General features: G+C 43.9%; 2 protein-coding genes across 3 annotated transcripts in view; both read left to right on the forward strand.

The window, feature by feature from the left end:
• Positions 1 to 11,082, forward strand: part of slco2a1 (solute carrier organic anion transporter family, member 2A1) — a 28,068-nt gene extending 16,986 nt beyond the window's left edge. Inside the window, exons 7-14 of the mRNA XM_048253168.1 lie at positions 1,460 to 1,532; positions 2,485 to 2,649; positions 4,689 to 4,890; positions 6,820 to 6,967; positions 8,457 to 8,620; positions 9,460 to 9,524; positions 10,253 to 10,373; positions 10,946 to 11,082. Coding sequence (XP_048109125.1) covers positions 1,460 to 1,532; positions 2,485 to 2,649; positions 4,689 to 4,890; positions 6,820 to 6,967; positions 8,457 to 8,620; positions 9,460 to 9,524; positions 10,253 to 10,373; positions 10,946 to 11,066 — 1,059 coding nt within the window. The 3' untranslated portion in view covers positions 11,067 to 11,082. The remainder of the gene's footprint in view (positions 1 to 1,459; positions 1,533 to 2,484; positions 2,650 to 4,688; positions 4,891 to 6,819; positions 6,968 to 8,456; positions 8,621 to 9,459; positions 9,525 to 10,252; positions 10,374 to 10,945) is intronic.
• A 1,881-nt stretch (positions 11,083 to 12,963) lies between these two features.
• Positions 12,964 to 27,235, forward strand: part of rab6ba (RAB6B, member RAS oncogene family a) — an 85,694-nt gene continuing 71,422 nt past the window's right edge. The window contains exon 1 of one of the 2 annotated variants that reach the window (XM_048253343.1): positions 12,964 to 13,267. In XM_048253343.1, coding sequence (XP_048109300.1) covers positions 13,183 to 13,267 — 85 coding nt within the window. In that variant the 5' untranslated portion in view covers positions 12,964 to 13,182. The remainder of the gene's footprint in view (positions 13,268 to 27,235) is intronic. The other variant, XM_048253345.1, reaches the window with a different exon arrangement.

Here is a 27,235-nt window from a genome sequence, read left to right on the forward strand (position 1 = left end):
TTTGTGGACATTCTCTTTTTTGAAGTTGTTTTCAGGTCAGGCTGTAGGGAGTACAAATGTAGTGTTCCATATCTTGACATCATTGTTGGTTCATTTGAACAGAAATACCTGCTTAAAAGTTTACAGCAGCCCGAGGTATTCTTTGGGGAGGATGGCTCTCTATAAAGGATGTCCTGGGCTTTGGCATAGATTCTCCTCTGTAAAACACAGATCACTCTTTTATATCAATGTTTGTGTTTCCAGATATCTGAAAATATGCTTATGTGGTAAAAGTCCAGGGGCAGTCTTATACTGTTAGTCTGATCAAAAAAAAAATGATGTAAGATGCAATTTTACGTCTCAGAGGTGACACTTGACATTCTCTTAAACATTTGTTCCAGACTGTTTCTTTCATGCACTCTAACTTCACCTCATGATCCTGGCATGTGTGCCTTTGGCGTGTATACTTTTCTGCTCTATCACCTCTGTTGAGGACATTCTATCTGGATGGGGCATTAGGAAAAGATAAGATCTGTCCTGTCTCTTTTTGCCAAAGCCATAAAGAATTTACAGCTTATATATTATCCTCTATCAAAGTGATTGATATCCATATGTTTGGATCTCCTTTGAGCTTTATGGCTACTGATGACCCCTGTGTGTATGTAATAGTACGCTCGCAATATGTGATATTATTTCACTGTGCACAGTGTTTGGCTCAAACTGAACCAGGGGGTTATGATGTACTATCCTGATATAATGGCATTTTGGCTGAGCAACCAACAACTCATGAGATCATTCTTTCATGTAATACTGACATCCGCTGGTTCGGTGCCAACAGTACAACACTTACTCTCAATCCAGAGGGGACACAGAGCCAAGAGAATGCTTAAAAGCTTTGATGTGAATCCCTCGAATCTCTTGAAACTGTCTCATATGTTTGGATAGCATATTGTACTTTTTTCATTAAACCTGTGAAACTTGTGACCTACGGCAACCTTAGGTTGTGAAGTGAATTTCCAGTATGTCATTCATTTTCTATTAAAACATATGTGCCAATAGTCTACTACCTGTTATATTGTTTAATGCTTGCAGTATATTATGCTGTATTTTTTCCTTAGATGTCTGATTCTTTCTTCTGAGTTCTGAACTTTGGTTGCTTGTTCAGTGATGACAAACTCAGAGTAGTTCAGTATGGTTCTAGCTCATTTGTCATCATTAGAAGAAAGACTAAAGAAATTAAATCCAGGCCTTTCTTTTAAAAAAAATAATAATTGACATTGGTTCCTTTGGCACATCCTAAATGGAACAAAAACTGTCAAAATGTAACCCAGTGTGAATAACCATTTCACGGAGTATCGTCTTCCCACATTCAAGCCAGGGAGAATTTTCCAAAATAAAAAGGTAAAATGATGCACCAATGTACCATGCACAGATGCCTTCCCTGGTCCGTGTTAAAACTTCCCATCTCTGTCTCCCCCAGGGCCTAGTGGACGACGACATCATGGGCGATGACTCCAAGCGGCTGGACGGCTCCATGCTGGCATTCCTGAAAAGTAAGTCTCCTCACCCGTCCTGCCACACTCACCTCTGCTCAGTGGGGCGGCAGGTCTACACGTAACCCATTTGGAAGCCTCCTGTAAACAGTCCTGGCAGCGGCCGTTCAAACAGTGCGCGTAATAATTTCCATGGCCGCTGTGTGATTACATTTTCCCTGGCGTCCTCTCTCCCTACCACCATCACCAGCACCCACCCCCTCGGCCCCTTTTGTTTAGACAGGAATGTTCCAGTGCCCCCCCCTTGTGGTCCTGCTGCCTGTGTGTTTCCCTTTGGGTCACATCTTGAGTTGTAACAAGATCTGACTGGCACTTAAACACTCACCAGGCCTAGGAGGCTGTGTTTGTGTTTGGGGCAATTGGTTGCTCTGTGTGTGTACGTATGTATGTGTGTGTGTGTGTGTATGTGTGTGTGTGTGTGTGTGTGTGTGTGTGTGTGTGTGTGTGTGTGTGTGTGTGTGTGTGTGTGTGTGTGTGTGTGTGCGCGTGCTTTACTGCTGTTTCTACGCACCTGCAGTGCTCTGTGTATTGTGAAGTTCTGCGTCTCAGTGCATAATATAGTGTTATGGGAGTTTGTATAATTATGCTGACAGCAAATTTGTGTACTTGTTTTGATCACTCGTATGTCTGTTTCTTGTACTCTTCTCTGTGTAAAATCTGACAGTGCACACACACACACACACACACACACACAGGCAAGCCAAAACAGATGTGTGTGTGCGCGTGGTGATTTGTCTATGATGATGTGTGTATTTGGTTTGTTGTGTGTGTGTGTGTGTGTTATATTATTATAACAACTCACAGACATCCGATTTGGCTCCTTTTTCTGCGCACTCGTGTGTTTCTATGCTCTGTATCTTCATTCCGACACGTATCTTTTTCTTCTGTGCTATGTGTGCGTGCGTGTGTGTGTGTGTGTGTGTGTGTGTGTGTGTGTGTTTTCGCCCTCCAGTGTTCCCGCGGTTGTTTGTGCGTCTGCTGCTGAGCCCTCTCTTCCTGCTGCTGGTACTGACCCAGTGTTGCTTCTCGGCGGTGGTGGCCGGCCTCGCCACCTTCCTCAACAAGTTCCTGGAGCGCCAGTACAGCACCTCCCCCTCCTACGGCAATCTCCTCATAGGTCAGTGTGGCTCACGGGCCTTCACCTTAAAAAGTAATGTGTTAAAAATCGATGCAGAGTGTGCTTAGGGACAAAACATTTTGTGTCAGTTTCAACACAGCAGTTTGCTGAAATCTGTCTTTCACCTTTCACCCAGCAAGGTGCAGTGTTGTAATTGACAGAACAAATTGTGTTGTCTCTGAGCTCACACGCAATGTGTCATTTTATCACATCACTTTTTAGAGTGTTTGCACAGAGAAAGAACAGGTTTACAGGTTTACAGGTTTCACTTAAAGAGTGCCAGGTTTATAATTAACCAAACAAGGAAATTGTCTATCTATATCGTTATCAAGCTAAATGTATCAATTAAAGTGCACAGAACCCGGGCTTAAAGTTCACAGGCTGATTTTAGGTGCGGGCCAGGCTGTTTGAAAACAGATCATGTAACAACAGAAATGTAACAACTTCAAGAATTTCTAATAACTTCTGGCACACAATTTTCCCTTGCTTTAAGCCTTGCAGGACAACAACCCAAACAAAAACATGCCATCAATTAAATATGCATCGTTGTCAACAGCACGACAACTGCTCAGGTGAAGGCTAGTGGTGAATTATGTACACTAGGTGTATGGTGCCCTTACAATCTAATGTAAGCATATATTATTCCCCATATTAATAGCAATCCCTAACCCCAATAACCCTAAGTTAATATAAAAAGAAAGCAGAACTTAGCATGAGGTATTAGGTACTTATTACACGGCTCTTCACAAGACAAGTAGAACGCCGGTCATTACTGGGAAAATAAGTCCCTTCAGGGCGGAACAAGACCCCTCCGCAGCGTGTCGGGGTCCGGTTCGCCTTGTCGGGACTTATTTTCCCAGTAATGACTGGCTTTCTATACATTATCCCTTACATAGTGGTGTGGAAACACACTAAGGAAGTGTTTATCAGTTGTGATTGTGTAGAGAAGAACTGCATGTACTATGCCTGGTTTAAAGGATTTGAAATCAGAGCAGAAAATGACATGAGTGAACTGGTTTCCTTTGTGGCCGTGAGACCATGCGTGTGTAGCCGTTTGAAATCATGTTTAATATATCAGAAGAAGCAGATTGCTGGCAGTCATCACAACCAGGGAGATTTACTACCATCATTCTATTATGTGTGTGTGTGTGTGTGTGTGTGTGTGTGTGTGTGTGTGTGTGTGTGTGTGTGTGTGTGTGTGTGTGTGTGTGTGTGTGTGTGTGTGTGTGTGTGTGTGTGTGTGTGAGTATGTGTGTGTGTGAGAGTATGTGTGTGTGTGTGTGTGTGTGTGTGTGTGTGTGTGTGTGAGAGAGAGTGTATACGGCCAGCTCTAGACAGCATCCTATTGGTGATTTATACATAAAACCACAAAAATGAATCTGCCATTAAGGTAGCAAGTTTTTTTTTTTTGAAGAGTTATGACCCACTCTGAAGTGGTTTCCAGCCTCCACCCTGGGTTCTCCAGATTTAGACAGATCTGGAGCACTCCCTGTATTCTGCTGACTTAGTGAGCTGACCTGATTTAATGAAGGCCCGTGCATGGAGGGTGCTTGGACAAGGAGCAGCCATGCGTCAGGAGAGGCCGACAGAACTTGTGTCACATACATCATGAGACAGGGAGAGAAATGAATTCCATGTCATGTTTTTCTAGTCCACTTCTCCCGCTACGAAAGAAAATATTTTTGTAGAAAATCCTGTCAAAAGAGGGTGTGGAATCTTACCAGCGCACCTTGCCCATCAACTGTGCTACCCTGTTTGGCATGCTTTTGAGCGTGTTTGAGTTATCTTTCAACAGCTCCAAAATTTGTGCTATGTTGTTTGTGCAAGACGTGACTGACTTAGCTTAGTTGTCTTTCAGACTATGTCAATTAATTTACAGCTTATTTAGATTGTTAGCTTCTGGTTGTTTGTAAAAGACTGTCTTGACTCTGCACAGTTCAGTACTCTCCATGCAGTCATGTTTGTCTTTTGCTCTGGTCTTCAACGCATGTGTGTGTTTACGTGTCTACCTTTGGTTTATTTGTTGACGCGGTCCCCAGGTGCGGTGAACCTGCCGTCGATGGCCGTGGGGATGCTGCTGGGCGGCGTGATCATGAAGCGCACGGGTCTGTCGCTGCGGGTCATCCCCCGCTTCTCTGTGGCCATGCTCGTCATATCTGTCCTGCTTTGCGTGCCGCTCTTCTTCATGGGCTGCCCCACGCAGACCATCTCAGGGGTCTACCCCAGGCCCCGGCTCAACGAGTAAGGCACACACTGGCACTGCCCACACAACGACACTACCCAGCACACACACACTCACAGGAAACAGAACATCATCCACTGAGAATTAACAAGGTCTGACATATCCACAAGTGAGTATTTGTTTTGCACTAGATAATATAAAATAGTTTGATTTGATGCAAAACAATACTATAATATAATTTATAAAAGATAAATAACATGAAAATAAATGTCTTAAAATGGGATGATTTCAGTTTGGAATTGAATTCTTTTCAAAAAGACCTTATTTACTCTCATCTGATAATTTGGCAGTAGAGCAGTTTATTTCTAGACTAATTGACCTTGATGGATCAGATAAAAATCAGATATGGTTGAACACTTTGCTTTGGTGGGTAACCAGACGGCCTTGGGGTTCACTTCTCCCTCACGGTGTGTCATCGGGGGCTCTCCTGGTCCTCGGAGGGTAATTTACTGAGCACGTACCCAACCAGCTCTTCCCGTCATGTCGAGCCCATGTGGTGCGCTGTGACCCAACACAGGGAGATCATTTCCCAGCATGTCCAGCACAGCGATCCTGACATCCATAAAAGCCTACCCCTAATGGCTGGCCCAGCTGTTTAGAAATGGACAGACCGTCAGTCTTCCTGGGTGACGTTGTGTACCAGGAAGGTTGGTCTTCACCACCATGCTAGAGTTTACATAACTGAGTGAAACATAACCCTCTGTGCTCACCTCAGACTTCCAGCTAAGGGGACATCTCAGTGATTCACCCTCTGTGATATGCTCCTTCAGTGGTGGTTTAAACAGGCCATTAATTGGCAGAGTTGTTAGCATGCAAAACAAACTGAAAGCCACATTCAGCTGGAAATTGTTTATAGCCTTTTTTTACTGCTTGTTGGGTTTAAGCAGCCGAAAACCACCAGCACATTCAGCTTATAAGGTGTATGAAACCTTGGAGATGCTACACTGATTTTCATTTTAGGATCACAGTTTCTGTGTTGTCCGGTTTTCCTAGGCCATGTCTCCCTACTTTGTGTGCTGCAGTTATTTATATCAGTGAGAGAGAGACAAAGAGAGAGAGAGAGAGAGAGAGAGAGAGAAAGAGAGAGAGAGAGAAGAGGGAGAGAGAAAGAATGAGCGGAGCTGGTAGTTACTGTGAAAAGGGCCTTGTGGTGTCAGCCAGCTGTCAGCTAAGAAGGCAGGACAGGGCGCCCCTCTGAGACATCACAGGCTTGGGCCTGACAGCCCCGGGGTCACCAAGCCCAGCGCTGGCCCCCTAATGATGGAGCTATCTGGGCCGGGGCGCCGTGAGAACTGAGCCGTACTGACAGGCAGTTGGGTGTTAGCGCAGAGCAGGGGAGAGAGAGAGAGACAACGCCGATTGGGGGGAAAACTACCCCTGAGACGTTTCGATTGTTCGAGTAAAAGAAATCTCACAACAGCTGCCGGGCGGCGGGTTGTAAACACGTAGGTTGGTCAGCATGGGTGACCGCCGCGCATGAGTTCAGCTCTGTCTGTAACCATGCCCAGAGGAGGGAGAAGAATGGCCATGGGGGGGCCAGTGAGTTGAGGCGTGTTGGAGTTCATGGCAAGAGATGAAGCTGCGCGTTGGACTTTGGCCTCCGACCACCATTCCAGAACACGGTGCTCCAGATAGATCTGGCCAGATCAAACCTTTAAAGTCACTCACACTCTAAATCAGTTTGTTTTTCTCAGAGGATCAAATACTGTTCTGAGGACAGCTCTGCCGTTCTGATTGCCACTCTTGTGAAATCCTGTTAAGGTCATTGCCGTCCTCCCTCACTTCCCTCATTTTGTACTATTTGCTTTGACCTTTCATCAGTAAATACCCTTCCATCCAAGTCCATTACATTATATCCCATGCAGTTCACTTCGATCCATATGTTTTCTGTTCTTATCTTTTTGATATTGAACTGTTTTCCTCTCCAGGCCAGTGCCCGCATGCTACTCCGACTGCTCCTGTGCCACCAGTGCCTTTAACCCAGTGTGCGGATCCAACAACGTGGAGTACATCTCCCCCTGCCATGCTGGCTGCAGCAACTACACCAAAGACCCCACAAACTCCTACAGAGTCCAGGTTCGCGCGCATGCTCTCACACACACCACACACCAAAGTTCAATCCATGACACATCCTTATTTAAGTGCTGTATGTCAACAACTGAACCACAGGCACCTAATGGGCTATTTCAGTGAGTGTTTAAAATACCATTTAGTAGACTGATATTTGTGGGTTCCATTGTTGTGATTAAAACCAAGGAAATAGGAAGACATTTAGCAACAAAAGAATGATGTGACTCAGGACAAGCATCCGAAATGTGGTTTGGTACTCCTCCCAAAGAACCCAAACAATGAACAATGTAAACCATGATGCCCTCCCAGGCGTTGGGTGAGGTGCCTGTAAGCTCTGCCGGCCGCTGCCACTTGTGGCAGGGGGGCGTGGAGCCCGGGAAAAGCGCAGCTCAGAAATCAAGTGGCTGGCAGCAGCCTGGACACATCTTACTGCAAGCAGCTGAGCTCTCACTTAGCTCATCTGTCCAGCCAGCCAAACAAAGAATCAACAGAGAGAGAGAGAGAGAGAGAGAGAGAGAGAGAGAGAGAGAGAGAGAGAGAGAGAGGGAGGGAGGGAGGGAGGGAGAGAGAAAGATAATTAAACTAAAAAGAAAGAAAAACAAAGAATAAGATGAAGAGAGAGCGGTTAAAAAGACGGAAGCCGAGATGGAGCGACACAGATAGAGTGCAGCTGTAGGTCACAGAACACGCTTGGTTGGCAATCAATGGCGGGCCCGATCGATCGGTAATTAGCCTCCGCGAGCTGGAGGAAACTGGCTTAAGTGGCACTAAGGCCCTTAAAGGTGTTCCAGCCCCGAGAGTAATCCCCTCATGCCATCAGAAGCGCCCGCCGGGCTAATAGTGTATTACATGTATTGACGGGACGTGTAATACAGTGAGGCCGTTGTAATGAGAAATTGGCTTGGCTGACAAGGCTACGCGGGAGCTCGGACAAGGAGTAGACCTACCGCTGACACCAGATGCCACGGGGATGGTCGTGAGCCGCTATTGAAATGGGCAAGCGTTTGCTGTCCACTCTCGGGCAGATATTTATCGGTAATTTGCTGAAGTAGTTAGGAGAATGTGTTGACATGCAGGTTTATTTATGTGCTTGGGGAGCTACATTTGTATTTTCCATTCTACTGACTGTGCAGTCATCTGCTCATTCATATTTGTGTTGGAGGCGATTCTGCTTTGTAAACCTTTGCACAGTTGTGTTGATATACTGAACAGTTAATTTCACAGTAACGGTTTCACACCAATCCATTATATTTGTTTTCAATGCATTTATGAATTGTGTAATGTACATATCTAATCTACTGTTGTCCTCATTATTGTGCATATTTATTCAGTGTGTGGCAGAATAAGTGAAATCACACTTGGCTTTTTTTTCTTTGGCTTTTCATCATTCTGAATACACCTCCATCAAATAAATGTGTGAGTGCACTGTGTCAGAGCTCTGAAGCACATTGTAACAGTGTTGGCTGTCTTTCTCTACCTCTCTCTGTTCATCCAGGCGTACACCAACTGCAGCTGCATTGGTGGCGTTGGGGCTTCTGCTCGCCCTGGTTCCTGTGGCAACAGCTGTCGCCATTTCCTGCTCCCGGTCATGTTCCTCATCTCACTGGCAGCCCTGATCGCCAGCCTCACTCACAACCCCATCTACATGATGGTGCTCAGGTAAATGAGAGGCCGTCATTGCTGTGGTCCGTCTCACCTGGCTCGCACCTTAGTCCTGCAGAACCAGAGTGGACAGCATGATACATAGCAAAGCATGCCTTTTTTTCATCTGCAGTTTGTTAGTAACTCTTCAAATTATTGTTTGAGTTTGGTAGGGCTCAACATTGCGCTCTCTATTATCGGCATAGTCTATAGAAGGGACTGTAACACAGGTTGGCTGCTGTGGAATCAGAAAAGCTTTTACTTGTACGTGTGGCACATCCAGTTATGCACAATAGCCTAGCTCTCAGATGTAGGTCACACTGAAGCTATTCCACTGTTTGATCGCTAGCTAGACCAGAGACAGAAACAGAAGCATGTTTTGCCAGTGGTCTCTTAGGAACAGACAGGGAAACACTAGCACTAGTAAATAAGTGCAGTGCATATTGTAGCTTCATGAAATATCAGTGACCTGTGAAACCTCTGAACGTCAGGTGACCAGACAAGGAAGCAGAAGAAAGAATTAAGTAACATTACCATCACCAACATCTCCAGAATAGTTTAGTGTTGCACTCAATTAAATACACTCTATGACTTGGTAATTACACTACATGTGAATCTGCCAATAACTATAAGTATGTTATAAGATAAATGTACTAAGCTAACTAAACTATAAAATAATATTACAAAATAAAGTTTTAGTGCAAAATACTACAAAATAAGGCGGGTCTCCACTAGAACGCTGTATTGTACAATTATGATAATGAAATGTGGATTGTAAAAGTATGGCTGTTGAATAGTAGAGCTGAATAGAGCCAGGTGCAGCTGTGATATGAACTGACCTCTTTCTCTGTGTGCAGGACAGTACCTCAGGGGGAAAAGTCCTTTGCCATTGGTGTGCAGTTCCTTCTCATGCGGGTTTTGGGTAAGTGTTGCATGCACAGAACTGTGGGTCAGTGAAGTTGCAGTTGATATGGACATTTCTCCAGGGCTTCAGGAGACTCACTGTTATTCTGTTACTCAAAAGTGGTTTATGTTAGAGTCTTTGGCACAGCCGAGATGAAGAACATGCACACAAGTCATGGATGTGTGTCACTTTTACAAAAATATATTTATTTCTTATGATACCTGTGGAAATGAAAGATTAATTTTAGGAGTACAATGTCTTTCGGAAAAGGCCATTTATCACTCAAGGCCATTTGGAATGCTGTAGTCATTGAATGGTATACCCACCAGTAGTTGTATACAGCAGTACTCTAGTGACCCCTAGTGGTGATGGGTATACCTGCAGTGACGCCACAGTTCACTACTTGAACTGCACAATCTTTACTGTCCCACTACTGTCCCAGCCTCAATGCTAGTGTATTAAATTATACAACTTTATATATATATATATATATATATATATATATATATATATATATATATATAATATTTTCATCACAGCTTACTGCATATGGGCAACTAGCTCATGTACAATATACTCTCAGAATTGAGCAATGGCATGCATGAATAACCTGCGGTGAGAGTTGAAAAGTTAAAAAACATTACTTGATGCTAAACACTCTTTAACATTATGTATAGATTCATAGTTGAATTAGAAAAATGTCTCACTACTAACTCTCACTCTGGTTCTTTTCCCTGTGTTTTCAGCCTGGTTGCCAGCCCCTGCCCTGTTTGGGATGACCATTGACTCTACCTGCATCTGGTCTAGGAAGATCTGTGGGAAGAAGCTGGCCTGTGGTTACTATGACAACAACTTCCTTAGGAACAGGTAGGCCTACACAGTGTGGCTTCACTTGACCTGCACCACTGGTATGCAGCATAGATATAGTAACTTTAATGACCAATAACTCTGCAGAGCAGTTTGACTTAGTGATGCATTTCTAGATTAGAACCAATGATAACCCAACTAAAAGGAGAGTTCATTCTAGATGTGTCTTCATTCCACAGGAGGTGTACATTAGGCAATTAGGCAAGGGAGTTAGCCAGCTGTATCTTTCCCCCTAACCAGCTCTTCACAGTTGCTGACTAACAGTTTCTGTAACAAATTTTGCTGGAGAGCACCATGAAAAGGCAAACCTTATATGGTGACAATTACATGATTAAAAAGTGGGACGATTTTCATTTTTCATTTAACTATCCCTTTAAGTAAATTGGTATTTAATGGTAGTTCACTAATTACACTGCCAAGCCAGTTTTCATGTTTTTAGTTTAAAGCAATTTGTAGCTCTTAATCGTATGCATCCATGAATCAAAGTAAGTAATGACATTTAATAACATTGTATGTAGGCCTTAGATGAACTCCCTCACAAACGATTAAGGGCTTTTCTAATTAATTTTCAGATATTTGGGACTTCAAGTCGGCTTCAAAATTATGGGCATTGCCTTGCTGGCAATCGTCGGCTGGAAGGTACAGCGCACCAGAGAGTACACCCTGGAGAAGTGTCCAGAGGGACCCCTGTGAAGCTGTAGACTCCCCAACCCTCTCATCATTTTGGGGCACGGTCTCCCAGTTGGTCCCCTTGGTGAACAACGGATGCTAAAAGGGAGAGACTCCGAGGCCCTTCCAACAGAACAGCACAGCACAGACTCCTATGTGACCCCTCTCGAGTTCTGCTCCAAGGAAACGTGGTTTCAGTACATTGGTGTGTCTCACTGTGTGGATTTGTAGTTTTCATGTATCTTATTCATAGCGGAGCTCTGATGTTCAGCAGATGTGTGTATGTGTGTTTTTAGATATTATTATTTAATCTCTTCTCCTTTGATCTGTATTTTGTGTTGTTGATGTTGAACCAAATAGCACCTAACCCCTATTGAAAAGATACAGTATGATGTCATTTGAGTACACTACACTTGTGCAGCTGTTTCAGTTGTAATACCAGGCTAGGGACTCTAGTCTCCTGATATCTCTTTGGTTGACCAATCTGATTCCAGCTTTTTTTTTTATGTCGACAAGTTCAGAAAAATGACTGACATCTTCACGCTCCAGCTATTTAAACTAATGGAAAACTGTCAATAGACAATAGAGGGGTCGTGTACTGTACCTCAGTTCAGCTTTGATTGGATGTATTGGACTGCATGCTAATAGTGTTCAAAGATTCTAGAACAGAGCTCTGTTCTAGAATCTTTGGTAGTGTTTGGATACTGTGCATGTGCAGGCAGGTCATTTGAAGGAAGAGCAGTTTTCCTTTGGAGTGAACACAAGAGGAATTAGGACAGCTGTTTTTTTTGTTTGTTTCTCTGGCCAGGTCAGTTTTCCAGTAGCCACTACGCTGGAACTTGCTGCAAACCTGATATTTAAGATGTTTTTTTTTTTAGTGTGTGTGATGTTACCTGTATGTCAGGTAAGCAGATGTGACTGAATATTTGTAAAAATATATTTTTATAAGCACAAAACCTTTTATAATCGTAATATTCAAATTCACTCACAATACCTTCAATAAAGTCTGTTCATGGTAACTTTTGTATTGAAATGAAACAATGTACAACTCATTAAATAAATTATTTTATTGTTATCCTGATGGTAACTTTCCTGTGTGCTAGTTATGTACCATCAAAATGTAATTGAAAGTCAGATTCGGTTTATAGATTAGTTGATTATGTTCATTTGATTGAACATGAACATTTGGTGATTTTTGTTCTATAAATGTTAGACAGTGTTATTTGAAAGTGGATTGAGAATGAAATCCTGGTGAGTTGATAAATATGTTTTCATCTCCACATTTATTACACATGCACACTATCTCTGTCTATATGTGAGTCTAGGATCATGTGATAGGCTACTCCCAGAATAAGATGCTTCTGCATTGACATGTTTGATGGCAAGTGAGATGTAGGCCTAGCATCTGCCTGGACTCTAGCAGCTTCAGTGGAAGCAGTGTTACCAGTGATTGAGAAAAAACACCATATCTGCTTAAAAGACTTGAGGTAGTACACACCATCAGATTTTAACTAATTTTCATGCCCTGGAGGTGAAGATTGAGTGATAACATCACATCACCTGGCTTCTGATGTTCAATTTGTTATCCGCATAATCATATTATGATGATGCCCTGTTCATCTTCTGAGTTGGTAGGTGATTTCTTTTCATCCGGCATTTATGCCATTTCAGATGGTTTGCATCACCTGCGTATTCGGACCCTATTATGCCTCTGCTGCAGCCAGTCTTCATCAGTTGCTTAGTAGGCTAAGTGGGAGTTCTAACTTCATTTGATTCATATTCACTATCAGCCCACCGTCCATTTCCCTTGATGTTTCTGCGATATGACTCTTGATAACTCCTAGGGATGGGCTTCTTTCCTTTCTTTCGTTTCTGCATGACGTCATGCGTGGGACTAGGAGAGGGCGACAGCCAAGCCAGACAAACGTAGAGAGTGTACTGTGTGTGGGAGAGAGAGGAGAGAGGAGAGAGAGAGAGAGACGCGCAGGCGCAGCGACAATTGAAACTGACAGGCAACATAGTGCAGTATTCCCTCCGACAGTTCAGCGGACTCAAACATCGCTCTCTCCCTCGCGCATCCCGACGAAAGACAACCAGAACCGGTGGGAGCACACGTTCACACCCCGACACTGTTGAAATCATGAACACAAAACATATCACCGTGGGGAATGACTTTGGGAACCCTTTACGAAAATTCAAACTCGTCTTTCTTGGAGAGCAAAGCGGTGAGTTTGGTTAATATTTCTTTCATCCCCCGTTTGTAATGTTGTCGGTAAGTTCTTCATCACTTAGCTACCATTATGGGTCCGCATACACCTGCCGAGATGGGAGATGCAGACGTTCTAATGAAGTTTCACTGACCCATGAAGGCGACCTGCCAAAGCTATCTTTTTGACCAGCGTAAAGTAACGTTGTATTCTAGCGAATTGCACATTCCTGGTTGTTTTTGGGGGGTTAGGCTATTTTGCAATAACATATACTGTACCTCAGGGCGTTCAAAGAGCGTGGGTAGGGTAGTTTGTTGGTATAGCCTATCACCATAGCCTACAGATATTGCCAAGCAAGATAAGATTTTGAGTCAAACAATTAGGTAAGAGAAATAAGTTATGTAGCCTAAGTTATCGAGGGAATGATCCGTTTAGTGAAAAGGCTGCCAGATTGTCTTAATCGTTAATTTCTCTTTTATACTCGTCTTTTGACTAAATGTCCTTCAGTTTATTTACTGAATATGCATAAAGATATTGATTTCCTTTAATCCGATTTTGCAGCAGACCAGCCTACTGAAATATCTTATAATGACAAAATGCTAGAGTGTCCGTGTAGGCTGGCTGAGTGTTGTAATTAGACCAGTGAATTTGTACAGTGATCAAATTGTTTGATAAGATTGTGTTCATCTGTTGTCCACCGAGGGTGTTTTAGTTGGCCTTGGAAGACGGGGAGAATAAATAAATAAATATGTTCTAGTGCGCCGAGACACACCCAGGTTGCCAGTGTGTCAGTGTCGGAGCGGTGAGAACTTGTGTAGCTGCAGCCCAGTTGTTAAGATGTTAGGGACACGATATTGAGTCGATTGTGTATTTTCTGAATATTGGCATAATGACCGGCATAAATACGATATTATGTGTGTGTATCGATAGCTGATCGGAAAAAAAGTGTAGGCCTAATTTCGCAATAAGGGCGATGGGAAGCAGTTCGAAACATCACAGCAAACAGAAATGAATGAAAAACGAAGCACTGCAGGGTGACGTGTGGTATGGAGGTTATTACAGTAATTTATAGAGATAACTCAGAGCTGATATGTCTTGGCATTGAACATCCTACAGCCTTATAAGAATCAACTCCAACAGCCCAAATTAATTGGTGATGGAGATGTCATGAATTTGGCTGTCATACACCCTGGGGGTGGTTCATATGCTTTCCTTTCATCAGAAATGTCCTGTCAGAAATTAATACACTGCTGACTCTCGCTATTAATCCAAGCATGTCCACATGAGAGTTTGTGTTGTTATGGTTGTGTGTGTGTGTGTGTGTGTGTGTGTGTGTGTGTGTGAGAGAGTGAGAGAGAGAGAGAGAGAGAGAGAGAGAGTGTGAGTGTGTGAGTGTGAGAGAGAAGGAGGGAGGGAGGGAGTGAGAGAATGTGTGTGTCTGTCTCTCTCTCTCTCTGTGTTTGTGTTTATGTGTGTTTTTTTCCACAAAAAATAAAGAGAGAGAGATACAGTGTAAGTCAGTGATATGCCATACCACAGTGGATAATCTTCTGTATTAGTCAGATACCTTTAAATCAACTGTCTCCATGTTATCTTTGTGGACGCAAATTCCTCATCAGCAATTTGTTGGTGTCTCTGATTTAGATGAAGGCTGTAATACTTACAGATGTGGTTATTTAACTGTCTGTGTGTCTGATGTCAGGGATGGCATTGTTTTTTTTATCATTATTGTCTTCATGCATTTTAATGTTTTGGGTATGAAATGCATACTGTGATACTAACCGTACTACAGCTCTGGGATTGAGGCTTTGTAAACAACACACATACAACACAAAACATACCTATAAACCCTGTTAACTACCTCACATGGAAAGAGAACTGGATTGAGAAAGAGAGCGAACATGTATTAAGAAAGAGAGCAAGAGAGAGGAAAGGTTAGATGTGAGTGGAACGACAGAAGATCCTCTCTCTGAGTCTAGCTAATGAAGTGAATGAGAGTCATTCCGAGGACTGTCAGGTCAAGCTGTAGAATCTCAAGGCCCTGACGCTATCTTCACGGAGTGCATTATCGCCCCGCCTCTCAAGGCTGAGGCTCAGGGCTCTCGGTTGGCTGGCAGGCAAAGAATCTCATTCACATACAAAGGCCAGTGTTGTGAATGGCTCCCAATGCCATGTCGTGTCAGTGCCACGCATCTAGCAAACACTGAGCTTATCTCTCCTAAAAGACCAGTTAGGCTGTGTGCTGATTGAGAGGCCAAGAAGTGTTCGACTGGCGCAGTGAGCCACTCTGCTGTGCCATGTTTTCTCGGCCCTTTTTGGCTGGTGCCTTCTTGCAACATGTTGATTGGTTGCTATTTTTCTCATGGGATTTGCTGTTTTTGGTTCCCTGGTGTTTGGGAGTTTCATGAGGGGCTCTCCACCTACTGGGCAGCCCACACCTTTCAAATATTTCCCATGATGCTCAGTCTTCCTCTAAGTGCATTTTTGTTGCTGCTTATTGCAGCCATTAGGGAAGCTCCATTTGAGGAAGAGTATTGATTTTTTGGGCTCCAGTCAAATAATATGCAGTCCTCCCTCCATCTTGTTTATTTGTTTATCCCCTCTTTGTTTTTGTTTTCTGCTGTTAAGAAAACAAAACAGTGTCATTTCCTCCTAACAGGTAGTAAGGGGCCACGTAATTGGATATTTCTACTAAACGTGTCTGTTGCAAGGAAGAGATAAAATTGGGTTAAAAAGCTGATGGAGCCAAACTATCTGCTTCCAGCAGTGAGAGCACAGTTTATCAGCTGTAACCTCATCACTAATGCATCATCAGGACTTTAGTGGGTCGCTTTAACCACGCTGAACTCCATGTAGTTTCACGCGAGTTAAAAAAAAAAAGCCTTAAAATGGGTATAGACTTGAAACAGTCTCCACAGTACTGCTGATGCTGCATCAGATAAATCTTCAAGAGGCCTTGTTTTTGCCTCAGAATCTTTCTTTGCCTATCTTTTCACCATGGTGCATTTTTTTGATAGGGAACGTATTAGAGTGGCCTAGCAGAGGAGCCGTAAAACAGATTGATTTCCTGATTCAATTAATCCTCCTCCTGTAGTCTTAGGTGCAACTATGGGTGAGTGGTTTGAAGTGGCCTCTCTTTAGAACTACTGCATGGGTCACCTGCAATTGGCTCCTTGGACATCATTGGACAAATACTGGCATGAATACCTGCATGAATACCTGGAGTACCTGATTTCTCTCCATCACTCTATCTCTAGTGGTCTCTCTAGCGCTTTCTTTCTCTTTCCCTCTCTCTCTGTCTCTCTGCAAACTGTCATGCCAGACTGAGAGAAGTGATGCCTTGAGCTCCGTCTCCCGCCCTATATCTCTAATATGCATCCATCAGGCGCCTGCCATGCATGGGTAATTATATAGTTTCTCCCAGACGTGCCGCTTTTGATATTGCAGCCTTGTCAGCACTTTGTGTAATTGCCCCTCACTTTACCAATGCATGATAATTACCTGAAGATGCTGAAGAAACATGTGTAGCAGGGACTCTTTGACCGCACTGTGGAAAAACCCGTCATGCTACACAACAGAGACCTTAAAAGGCAACACACTGATATGTGTGTGTGTGTGTGTGTGTGTGTGTGTTTCTCTCTCTGTCTGTGTGTGTGTGTGTGTGTGTGTGTGTGTGTGTGTGTGTGTGTGTGTGTGTGTGTGTGTGTATGTTTTCATTGGGTGGATACACTACTAGATAGCTACTCATCCCTGTTCACCCAAAGTGCTTTTGGACGTGTGATGGGCTTTCAGCTGAAGAGCAGCTGTCCAGGGTGCTGAACCTCCGTACTACTCTAGAGACTCCCAGCTGAAGTAAGGTCCACTGCAGAGAGAGGGTCCTGGGCTTCGGTCCAGCCAGTCTGGGGGAGATAATACTGTTATCACTCTCCACACACCCCTCGCCACTAGGAAAATGATTTCCACTTACATATTTATTTCATTTCATACTCCAGCTTTGGCATTGACTACTCCCTAGGACAGAAACATGGCATGTTGTTGTCTGGGATTGGCTGGATGTTCGTTAAGATGGAGTTTGATTGGACGGTTTTGGGGAAGGGACATGGCAACGGCATCTGTGGCTCATCCAGGGTAGGTGAAGCTGGGGTGGGGAGTGGTGGAGTCGGGAGTGGGGTGGGCGGTGGCGGCTGCAGGACCCCTGGCAGCCATGACTCCTGGCTGGTGTGAGGCCAGCATCATTTATTAATGCAGACGGCTGGCTTCAAGTCTGTCAGAAGCAGCTCGCCCTGGGAGGAGGGAGGGAGCGAGGGAGAGGGAAGAGAGGAGGAGAAACATCAGGAGGGAAAGAAAGAAAGGAACAAAACAAATGAGAAAAACAAACAGGACAATGTGTTCCGGTCAGACCAGCAGTGGTGGCCCCGCCTGTCTGGGAGGCTGTGGCGTTGTCGCTAGGATTCCTCAGGAAAAAGCTGTTCCATTTCTATAGGTTTGAATATTATCTCACCCTTTCCCTTATCACTCAGACAGGCGGGGTTGTCCAGAGGAACTGCATTTGCATCCCATTTCTAACTGGATGCTTTAGAATATATGTGACTTCTGGGAATCTGATGATGTTGTTTGTTGGGTGTGGGTATTTTTGCTATCGGCCTACACCATCCTATGCATCCTTATGGTCCCTCTGAAGACCTCTGTAACCTTGCATATAAAGGAAAGAACGCTTCTCGTGAGGGTCATAAAGAGATAGAGAGACACAGAAAGGGAGAGGGAGAGCTAGAGAGAGGGAGAGAGAGAGACAGAGAGAGCAAGTACTAAAGAGAAAAAATCCCACTGCTTGGGGAGAATGTTAAGTGAGTCGTCAGCCTCCCCCCACCACCCAACCACGATACCCATGACTGCATCTTTGGCTGTCCTTTACCTCTCTCCGACTTGTGTGGCAAGCAGGGACAGTCTGCCTCTCTCTCTCTCTCTCTCTCTCTCTCTCTCCCCCGCCTGCCAAAGCTGCCACAGTTTTTAAGCTGGCCAGTCTGTGTCTGTGAGGCCCACGCGTATTAAGGAAGTGGCCGCTTGGCAAGTTCGGGAGGTGCGCTCGCTGACCAGAGAAGAGAGCCATTGTGGATAGTGCTTAGGAGTGGATAGCAGGGAGGACTGTGGAGATTTGGTCTTTGCCGAACCGGATAGAGCCAAAACTTAAGAAAAAAATAGAAGAGGCAGCTTTGAGAGTGAGTAATGCATTATTAGTGCCAAGTTGTCCAAGATGCCAGCCATTTTAAACTCATTCGTGATGGTTCTGCAGACATCTACAGTATCTCACTTTAATTTTTCTCCCACTAACAGATGGGGCTCAATTAGCATGGTGTTTTTTCTACTGTGCTTATTTAGGAAGTACAAATAAAGACCATGTCTATGAATATATATATAGACCATGCTTGGCGTTGGTATGGCACGTTATTATTATTGCTGATTCACTCCATCGGTGACGTCTAGCTCTAGGCATCACAGGAAAGCAGTCTAATGCGTCAATCAATATGTGTCTCCTGGCAACAGAAGTGTTTTTGGCAAATCAAACGTGGCCTCTGGAAGCTCTTGCTGAAGGCTGCCAGCTCACAGTGAGCTGAGGAGCTGGTATATATTCTGTGTGTGTGTGTGTGTGTGTGTGTGTGTGTGTGTGTTTCTATGTGCTTTTGCATGCTGGCTCTCACGGAAATATACCCTGTATGTTAATCATCGAGGGCCCCGAAGGCTTTCTCTGTGGGGTCGTTTAATCTGCCACTGTACTTGAACTGTTATCCCTGTTTGATTTACCATTACGTTTTTCAAATAATAGAAGAGAGGAAGAGAGAGTGAAAGAGAGAGAGAAAGGGGGGAGGGGGTCTAGTAATAGACACAGTATGTGGCCAATAGATGTTAATCTATAAACTAGTAAGTGTTTCCCACAGAATTGAATTTCAATTGTGGTGGTTGATTAGCAGAATTAACTTGAATACAACAGTTTTTAACAAATTAGCACAGCGTGGTTATGATGCTAACCAGATTTAAGCACATTTTAGTACAACCTGGAAAATCATTGTGTGGTGGTCAATGTTGATATTGTGGTGGGCCGCCACAAATAAGTCAATGTATGGGAAACACTGCTAGTGCTGGAGTGCCAGGCAGTAGCTGGTTTTAGCTTTCAGTCATTAACACTGAAGCATGACGGGTTGACTGTGGCTTTGGTTAATTTAGGGGATCCATGCTGGTTCGGTATTGCAGATTTGCACTGCCAGAAGGCAACGTTTCTCTCTGATACGAAGGATACGGGCTCTGCTCTCAGCTCTGTTCCTGTCATTTCTACAGTCACTGGTTCATTGGTATTAAAGCCTATTCCGATATTTCATATGTGTTTTGAATGTATTATAAACCCAGACGCGGGTCTGTCAGTGCTCCATTTGAAATTCCAGTCAGGACTAGACAGGTCTGCTCTCTCAGGCCTGTGGCTGGCTTTGTGGGCAGCTCTTTGAGAATCGCTGGCCTGCCTGTTCCCTGCTCACACACACACACACACAAACACACACACACACACACACATGCGCACATGCACGCACGCACGCACACACATACACTCACACACACACACACACACACACACACACACACACACACACACACACACACACACACACACACACACACTCCAACCTCCCTCTCTAGTCACCCTCTCCCAAGTGTGATGTCACCCCATTCGGAAGAATAATCTCTTGCCATATTGTGTTGCCCCAGACCCCTTTCCTCTCCTTTCTCTCTCTCTCTCTTCCTTTCTTTCTCTTTCTCTTCCTCAGTCGTTCACCTCTCTCCCCTGCTGTTGAGGCTGGAGAGCAGTGTTTAATTATGGATCAGCCCTTACTGATGGGTTAGCCTCACTAATGCTCCCTCTGCTGCTGCCTCCTCTCTCTCTCTCTCTCGTTCACTCCTCGCACCTTCTCATCCGCCCATCTTTCTCTGTATCTCTCTCTCTTTCTCTGCAAGTGTGTTCATGTTTATGTCTTGGTGTGTGTGTGTGTGTGTGTGTGTGTGTGTTCGATTGTCTGTCAGTGGTTACCCTTTTGCTGTTTCTCTATTCATTTGTGTGCATGTGTGTGTATTCTCTCTCCCTCCTTCTCTGTTACTACTTTCTCAGTGTGTCTCTTTTTCAGACACACACACACACACACACTTGCTGTCTGCTTTTCTTTTAGTGCTCTCTCTGCCTCCCTCTTGCATTTTAATGAGTTTCACAAGCAACTTTGCTTTTGTCTTATCTGCTTGGCTCTGTGCACCTCTGAATAAAATGGCCTCATAATGCTCTCTCTTTCTCTCTCACAAATTGAAATAAAAAATGCTGTATTGGCATGACAAATAAAACATAGTCATAGTCATACAAAGTATGAGGGACATACTTCTTTCTCTCTTTCTCTCTCTCTCTCTCTCTCTCTCTCTTTCCCTCACTCTACCTCTTCTCTCTCTTATTGCTTTTTCAGTTTCTTTCCACCAGCACCGAAATCAATATTGCTTTCATTAGGAAGCTCACACGCCACTTGTCTATTCAGATCTTTGCCAGCAGTGTGATATTAAAACCCAGTATAGCAGCACGCCTCTGTTCATTTAAGAATATACCGACGACTCATTGCACCACCAAAGCAAGCCTAATCAGCCCTAAAATTGTGTCTGGAGCACGCCGCGTGAGGCGTCTTCATATGGAACCGTCATGAAATTGACCAATATTACAAACTTCTAGCAGCTTGTCTAACTAAGCTTGGCTGACAGTTGATGGGCATGTTATATGTCTTTATAGTGTATACCTGTTGATGTATAAATGCACGTCATGTGAGCTATTCGGAATGAGAGAAGGAACCACTTCTCTAAGGTAATTGCTGAAAACAGTGGAAACTCTAGGGTGTTGTTTTTCTACCATTGATAGGCTATTGCATCAAACACCTTTTGATACACTCAGTCAGGCATCCTCTCTAAGATACTAAGAATTTTGCAGACTTCTCAAAAAAACAAAGTCATTTCTATAAGGGAGGCTATTGGTAACACAAGTAATATGTTTGATAGTACACCCAAAAACAGCCCCCCAAAATTAAGGTTCTTTAGCACTATTACTCAATCTGAGCTTGGTAAAATTATAACTCAAACCGGCTCCTCAACATGTGTTTTGGATCCAATCCCTACTAGATTCCTCAAAAAAGTATATGATAGCTTAGCTCCCTTTATTCTCAAGGTAATAAATACCTCATTAGAAACAGGTATATTTCCAACAGCTTTTAAAACCGCTGTTGTGAAACCTTTATTTAAAAAGTCAAATCTTGACCATACCAATCTGAGCAACTACAGGCCTATATCAAATCTACCGTTCCTGAGCAAAGTACTTGAAAAAGTCGTTTGTAATCAGTTAAATACCTTCCTCAACGAAAACAGTATCCTTGAAAAATTCCAATCAGGTTTTAGATCAAATCACAGCACAGAAACGGCTCTAGTAAAAATAGTCAATGATCTCAGACTGGCTACTGACTCAAACAAAGTCTCAATCCTTATTCTTCTAGATTTGAGTGCGGCATTTGACACCATTGATCATACCATCCTAATTCACCGCCTTGCGAAGTGGGTGGGTCTCTCTGATAATGTTCTAAACTGGTTTCAAACCTACATTACTGGCAGAGATTTTTATATCAGTCTAGGAGATCATGTGTCTGAAAAAAACATGACTTGCCTTTTTGGTGTGGCCAGGGGCAGCTGCCTTGGTCTCCTGCTATTTTCCCTATATATGCTTCCGTTGGGAAACGTCGTAAGTCAGCATAATGTAAACTTCCACAGCTACGCAGATGATACCCAATTGTATATTTCTGTGGAGCCAACTAACCCAGATGGCCTTTGCTCCCTCACTGCATGCCTAACCTCCATTAATCAGTGGATGAGCAAAAAAAATTTGAAACTAAATGATGACAAAACAGAGGTACTTTTGGTTGGACCAAAACTAAAGCGAGATATTGTTCTTAGTAATCTGGGGAACTTGGCGCACCAGGTCAAACCAAAAGTAACAAGCCTCGGTGTCATCTTAAATGCAGAGTTAAGTTTTAAGCCCCATATCAATAAAGTCACTCAGACAGCCTATTTCCACTTGAGAAACATTGCCAAAGTGCGGCCCTTTTTAACTCAACAAGATGCAGAAAAACTAATTCACGCCTTTATCACTAGCAGGTTAGACTACTGCAATGCACTTTTCACTGGTCTTCCCAAAAAACATCTAAAGAAATTGGCACTCATACAGAACTCTGTGGCTAGACTTTTAACTAAGACCAAGAAGAGAGAACACATCACCCCTGTGTTGGCTGAACTGCACTGGCTCCCTATTTCCTATAGAATTGATTTTAAGGTAATGTTAATTACTTACAAAGCTCTGAATGGCATAGCACCTTCATATATCTCTGAGCTTTTAATATCTTATCAACCACAAAGGAAACTTAGATCATCCAATTCTAATCTTTTAATCGTACCCAAAGTGCTCCACAAACAAAGTGGAGAAGCTGCTTTTATCCATTATGCCCCCAAACTATAGAACACCCTGCCTCTGTACATCAAGCAGGCAAGTTCAGTAAATATTTTTTAAAAAGATCTGAAAACATACCTGTACAGGAAAGCTTTTAGTTAACTCATCTTATCCTGTAGACTACTTTTTCAGATTATTCTACATCTGCTGCTATTGAGGGCTTAGCCAGCCAGAAGCAGATGGAGCTCCCTATTAAGTCAGGTTCTGCTCAAGGTTTCTTCCTGGAATATGGGAGTTTTTCCTTGCCACAGTTGCCATATGGCGTGCTTGTGGGGGGTAAAGGGTTAAGGCTGCCAGTCTTATGACATGTTATTCTCTATATTTTTTATATGTTGCTGAGTGGATCATAAACGGCCCCAGCAATGAAGAAAAGTGATTGATAATGACTGACTGACTATTATTGTGTTACATGCTTCAAATGTAAAGCACTTTAAGCTGCATTCTGTGTATAAAAGGTGCTATACAAATAAAGCTTATTATTATTATTATTATTATTGTGTATGATTGATTATGTATGTGCACAATGTGGTATGGAGCTTTTATTTGTTGTTGTTTTTGAAGCTGCATCCTGTGACATGCTCGGAAGGTTGCATATTTTAGACGTTGACACTTTCTGATTATTTTTGTGTTTTGATGTTTTGGCAGGAATTTGTCAGTGCAACCAAGCCCATCAGCGTACTGTAGATAACAAACACACATTTGTTATGGAAATGGTTATTGCAAGATTTCCAACGACTTTCATCTCACCCTGAAATAAATCAGGAAGAGAAAGTCAGAGCTTCTTGCAGTATTTTGGTTTATCGTCCTCTCAGACGTCTAGTCCTTTCCCTCCTCCTCCTCCTCCTCCTTTTCCTCCTCTTCCTCCTCTTCTCTGTACACCGTGTTCTTCAGGACTCCTCTGCCACCCGCTCGGCTATTTAAATTTCAGTGTGCAAAATGCTGTTTACATGCCCACAGTTTATTAGCGTCTCCTTAATTTGACCTTGAAAGGGTTGCCATGGCTCTCCTGATTCAGCCTCCAGGTTTTTTCTTGGCTCGTCCGATGGCGGGGCCGGACCAAAATGACAAAACTAATGCATATTTTACAGTACTGCTGGCTGCTTCCGTCGCAAGCAGCAGTGAATTTATGATTGCCAGGATTATTTATAGTTGAACTTGATGAGCTTTCCCGCCAGTCTGTGAGGGCAGGGAAAGGGAGGGAGGACAAGGGGTGAAGCTGTCAAGAAAAATCGAGGCTTGCCCTGGGTCTGCTGGGACAGTGTCTGGTTGGGTTGGGTGTGTGTGTGTGTGTTTGTGTGTGTGTGTGTGTGTGTGTGTGTGTGTGTGTGTGTGTGTGTGTGTGTGTGTGTGTGTGTGTGTGTGTGTAGCTGGGGGAGGTCTAGAAGATAGGGACCTGGGAAAATGAACAGCAAGTCTGGATGTTTGTATATACGCTGCCACATACATACACCTAGGAAATGTGTAAAAGTTGTTTTGTGTCAAGGTGATAATGTTTGTGGTCTTAACGTGTGAGGGTTTTGTTAAGGGATCTGGACTCATGGCAGTGTATTGATCCAATAATAAATCCATCTTTCTTTTGATTAATTCAATCTTAACAAATTGGACACTGTAGCACACAAAGCTATGGATTTGCTGTTAGCTTTTCCTGCTCAAATTTGACTGAATGCAGGAGTGAAGGGAATCTGATGTGAATCTCTTTGCACAAAACCCTCACGCTGCAATAATGTTTTGGTTTGACCGCTGTAATGTGGTAATGGTTTGACCTTTCGCCAACCTAGCGTGCTGACTAAGGCAGCAGCGGCAGAGCGCGTTATTGATCGTGGAGGTCCAGGTCAGTGCGGCGGCGCGGCTATTGCTCCGGCGTGCTGCGGGGATTCGGGCGGCGCTTACAGATGCCCTCGTAAATTTGTGAGGGAGGCCTGGTGGTACAGGGCGAGGGCTGGACCCTCTGTCACCAGTTGTCCTGCAGTATTAAAGTATCATCCAAGTGATGCTGGTGAGGACCATGCAGTGCAGTTTTCTCTGCCTTGTGCACAAGGTTTGAATAGAATGGAGATAAGCCGTGCAAAAATGCAGAGAGGCAGAAACCAATATGGTGACTTTCACTGAAACACATTAATTCATGCAACCTCCCTCCCTCCCCCGACACACACACACACACACACACACACACAGACACACAGACACACACACGCACACACGCACACACACACACACAGCGAAAAAACAACAACAAACCACAACCCAACACTTATTTCTCTCTAACTCTCACTTTTTCTATATATCTCTCCCACCATCTCCTATTTGCTTTATCTTGTACAGTCGCTGTGACTGTCAGCCCAGACCCAAAATAGTGCCTCCTCCAGGGATGAGGTTTGCAAAAATATGAAATCCTCCAGCTTGAGATTTTCCTGCTTTGCCCTCGGGCTGAATGTCTATATGTTTGCTCAACCTATTTGCATCTAATACAACCCCTACACAGCACACACACACAGCAACATACACACACACACACACACACACACACACACACAGAAACACACATACACAGAAACACACACACACACAGAAACACACTCAGAGAGATACACACTAAAGCTCAATACTCATACACACCTAATAGCTGCTGTCCACCAGCAATTGAAATATCGATTATCTATCAGCCCTGTTAATAAGACTGCTTGAATAAAAGTGAATTATTTTAGGTCACTTGGCCCCTTCAATTTATTCGGCCTGATGAAGCACAGAGCTAAATGGAAAACACATTAATGTTAATGCTCCCCAGTGTGGTTTATATGCCTTTCTCTTGTATTTATCACACTGAGCAATAGCATATACAATAATGACTCCGATGCACGCTACACAGGGCTTGCATTGTGTTTGTCTGTGAGTTGTGTGTGAGTTGTAATTAATTTAGCTACCGGTGGGGTTGGATTGGATGTGGGTGTGGACACGTGTGGGTCTCAGGCCCATGCTGCACCGGGTCCGGGTCAACTGGAGCGCTCTGTCCGTGTAGCGTAAAAATATAGTTTTAGAAGACGTGTTTTGAATTTTCGGAAAGTAAGCGCTGCCATCACGTCTAGTGCAGCCAGTTCCAGTGGATTATTGCGGCAGACGCTACGCGAACGGAACGCTTCAGTTACGTGCCTGGTGTAGCCTTGAGTTCTGTGCTGCTTTTTTTGGGTCCGCGATTACACCCTGTCTCAGTTTGATTGCCAATCCTATGAGCAGCAAACAGATAAAGCACCAACTGCCATGACACAGGTCTGATCAGTACACCCCCTCAGACACACACACACACACACACACACACACACCCACACACACACACACATACTGTCATGCCTACGTACACACACCCCACCCACTCTCGGTGAAGTCTCGGTGGGAATGATTCAGGGCAGTTCCGTGGCCAGATGGTTAGACTGTGTGTCAGGCTGTGCAGGTCACCTCACCATCTAAGATCCAAGCACTGACTCCAAACTGCCTGGAAGTGCCCAAAGAAAAACTCAATGGGGCTCGACACAAGAGCCTCAGGCAAAAATCCAGACTCCTCTCATATGCAGTCTAAATCAGGAACAACAACAAAAAAAAACAATCAATGGGTACTACACTGGTCATGTTTCACTGTAACTTACCTTGATAAATGTTGCCATTTTGTGAAGACTGACACAGGTAACTTATGACTCACAATACACAGTGATCAAGACAGTGGGTATATGAAGCTACAACATATTCACTGACGCAGTGAATTTTTGTTTTGTTTCCAAGTCTCTTCACTCTCCCTCTAAACAGAGTAGAAAGAGGAAAGTTTTATGTTCTCCTGTGGATTTAGAAAAGTAACTTTGGAGAATAATTTAGTGCAGTGTACATTACATTGCTGTCCCCAGATGCATGTGTTTGTGTGTGCTGATATCTATGTGGTAGTTTACCAACTCTTTTGTTTGCTCGAGAGTTTGGGAGATGCTCGATGTGACACTTCTAAGCTCACCGATTTCAAGAAAACGGAGCCTAAGTGAGCTCTCTCTCCCCCAGCTGCCAGAGACTTCCTCTGTGCTTATATGCTTATCCTCCCTCTGCCTTCGCACCACTTGTGTGGAGTCTGGAGAGGAGTCATGAGAAAGAGAGAGAGAGAGAGAGAGAGAGAGGGAGAGATAGACAGAGAGAGGGAGGGAGGCAGACAGATAGACATACAGACACACAGAGAGAGAGAGAGAGAGAGAGAGAGAGAGAGAGACAGACAAGACAGATAGACAGACAGACAGAGAGAGACAGACAGACAGACAGACAGAAAGAGAGAGGGAGGGAGGCAGACAGATAGACATACAGACAGAGAGAGAGAGGCAGACAGACAGACAGAGAGAGATAGAAAGACAGACAGAGAAAGAGAGAGAGAGAAAGAGAGGGCAGACAGAGAGAAGTAGAGG

Source organism: Alosa alosa, chromosome 9 (assembly GCF_017589495.1).
Source record: "Alosa alosa isolate M-15738 ecotype Scorff River chromosome 9, AALO_Geno_1.1, whole genome shotgun sequence".
NCBI lineage: Eukaryota > Metazoa > Chordata > Actinopteri > Clupeiformes > Clupeidae > Alosa > Alosa alosa.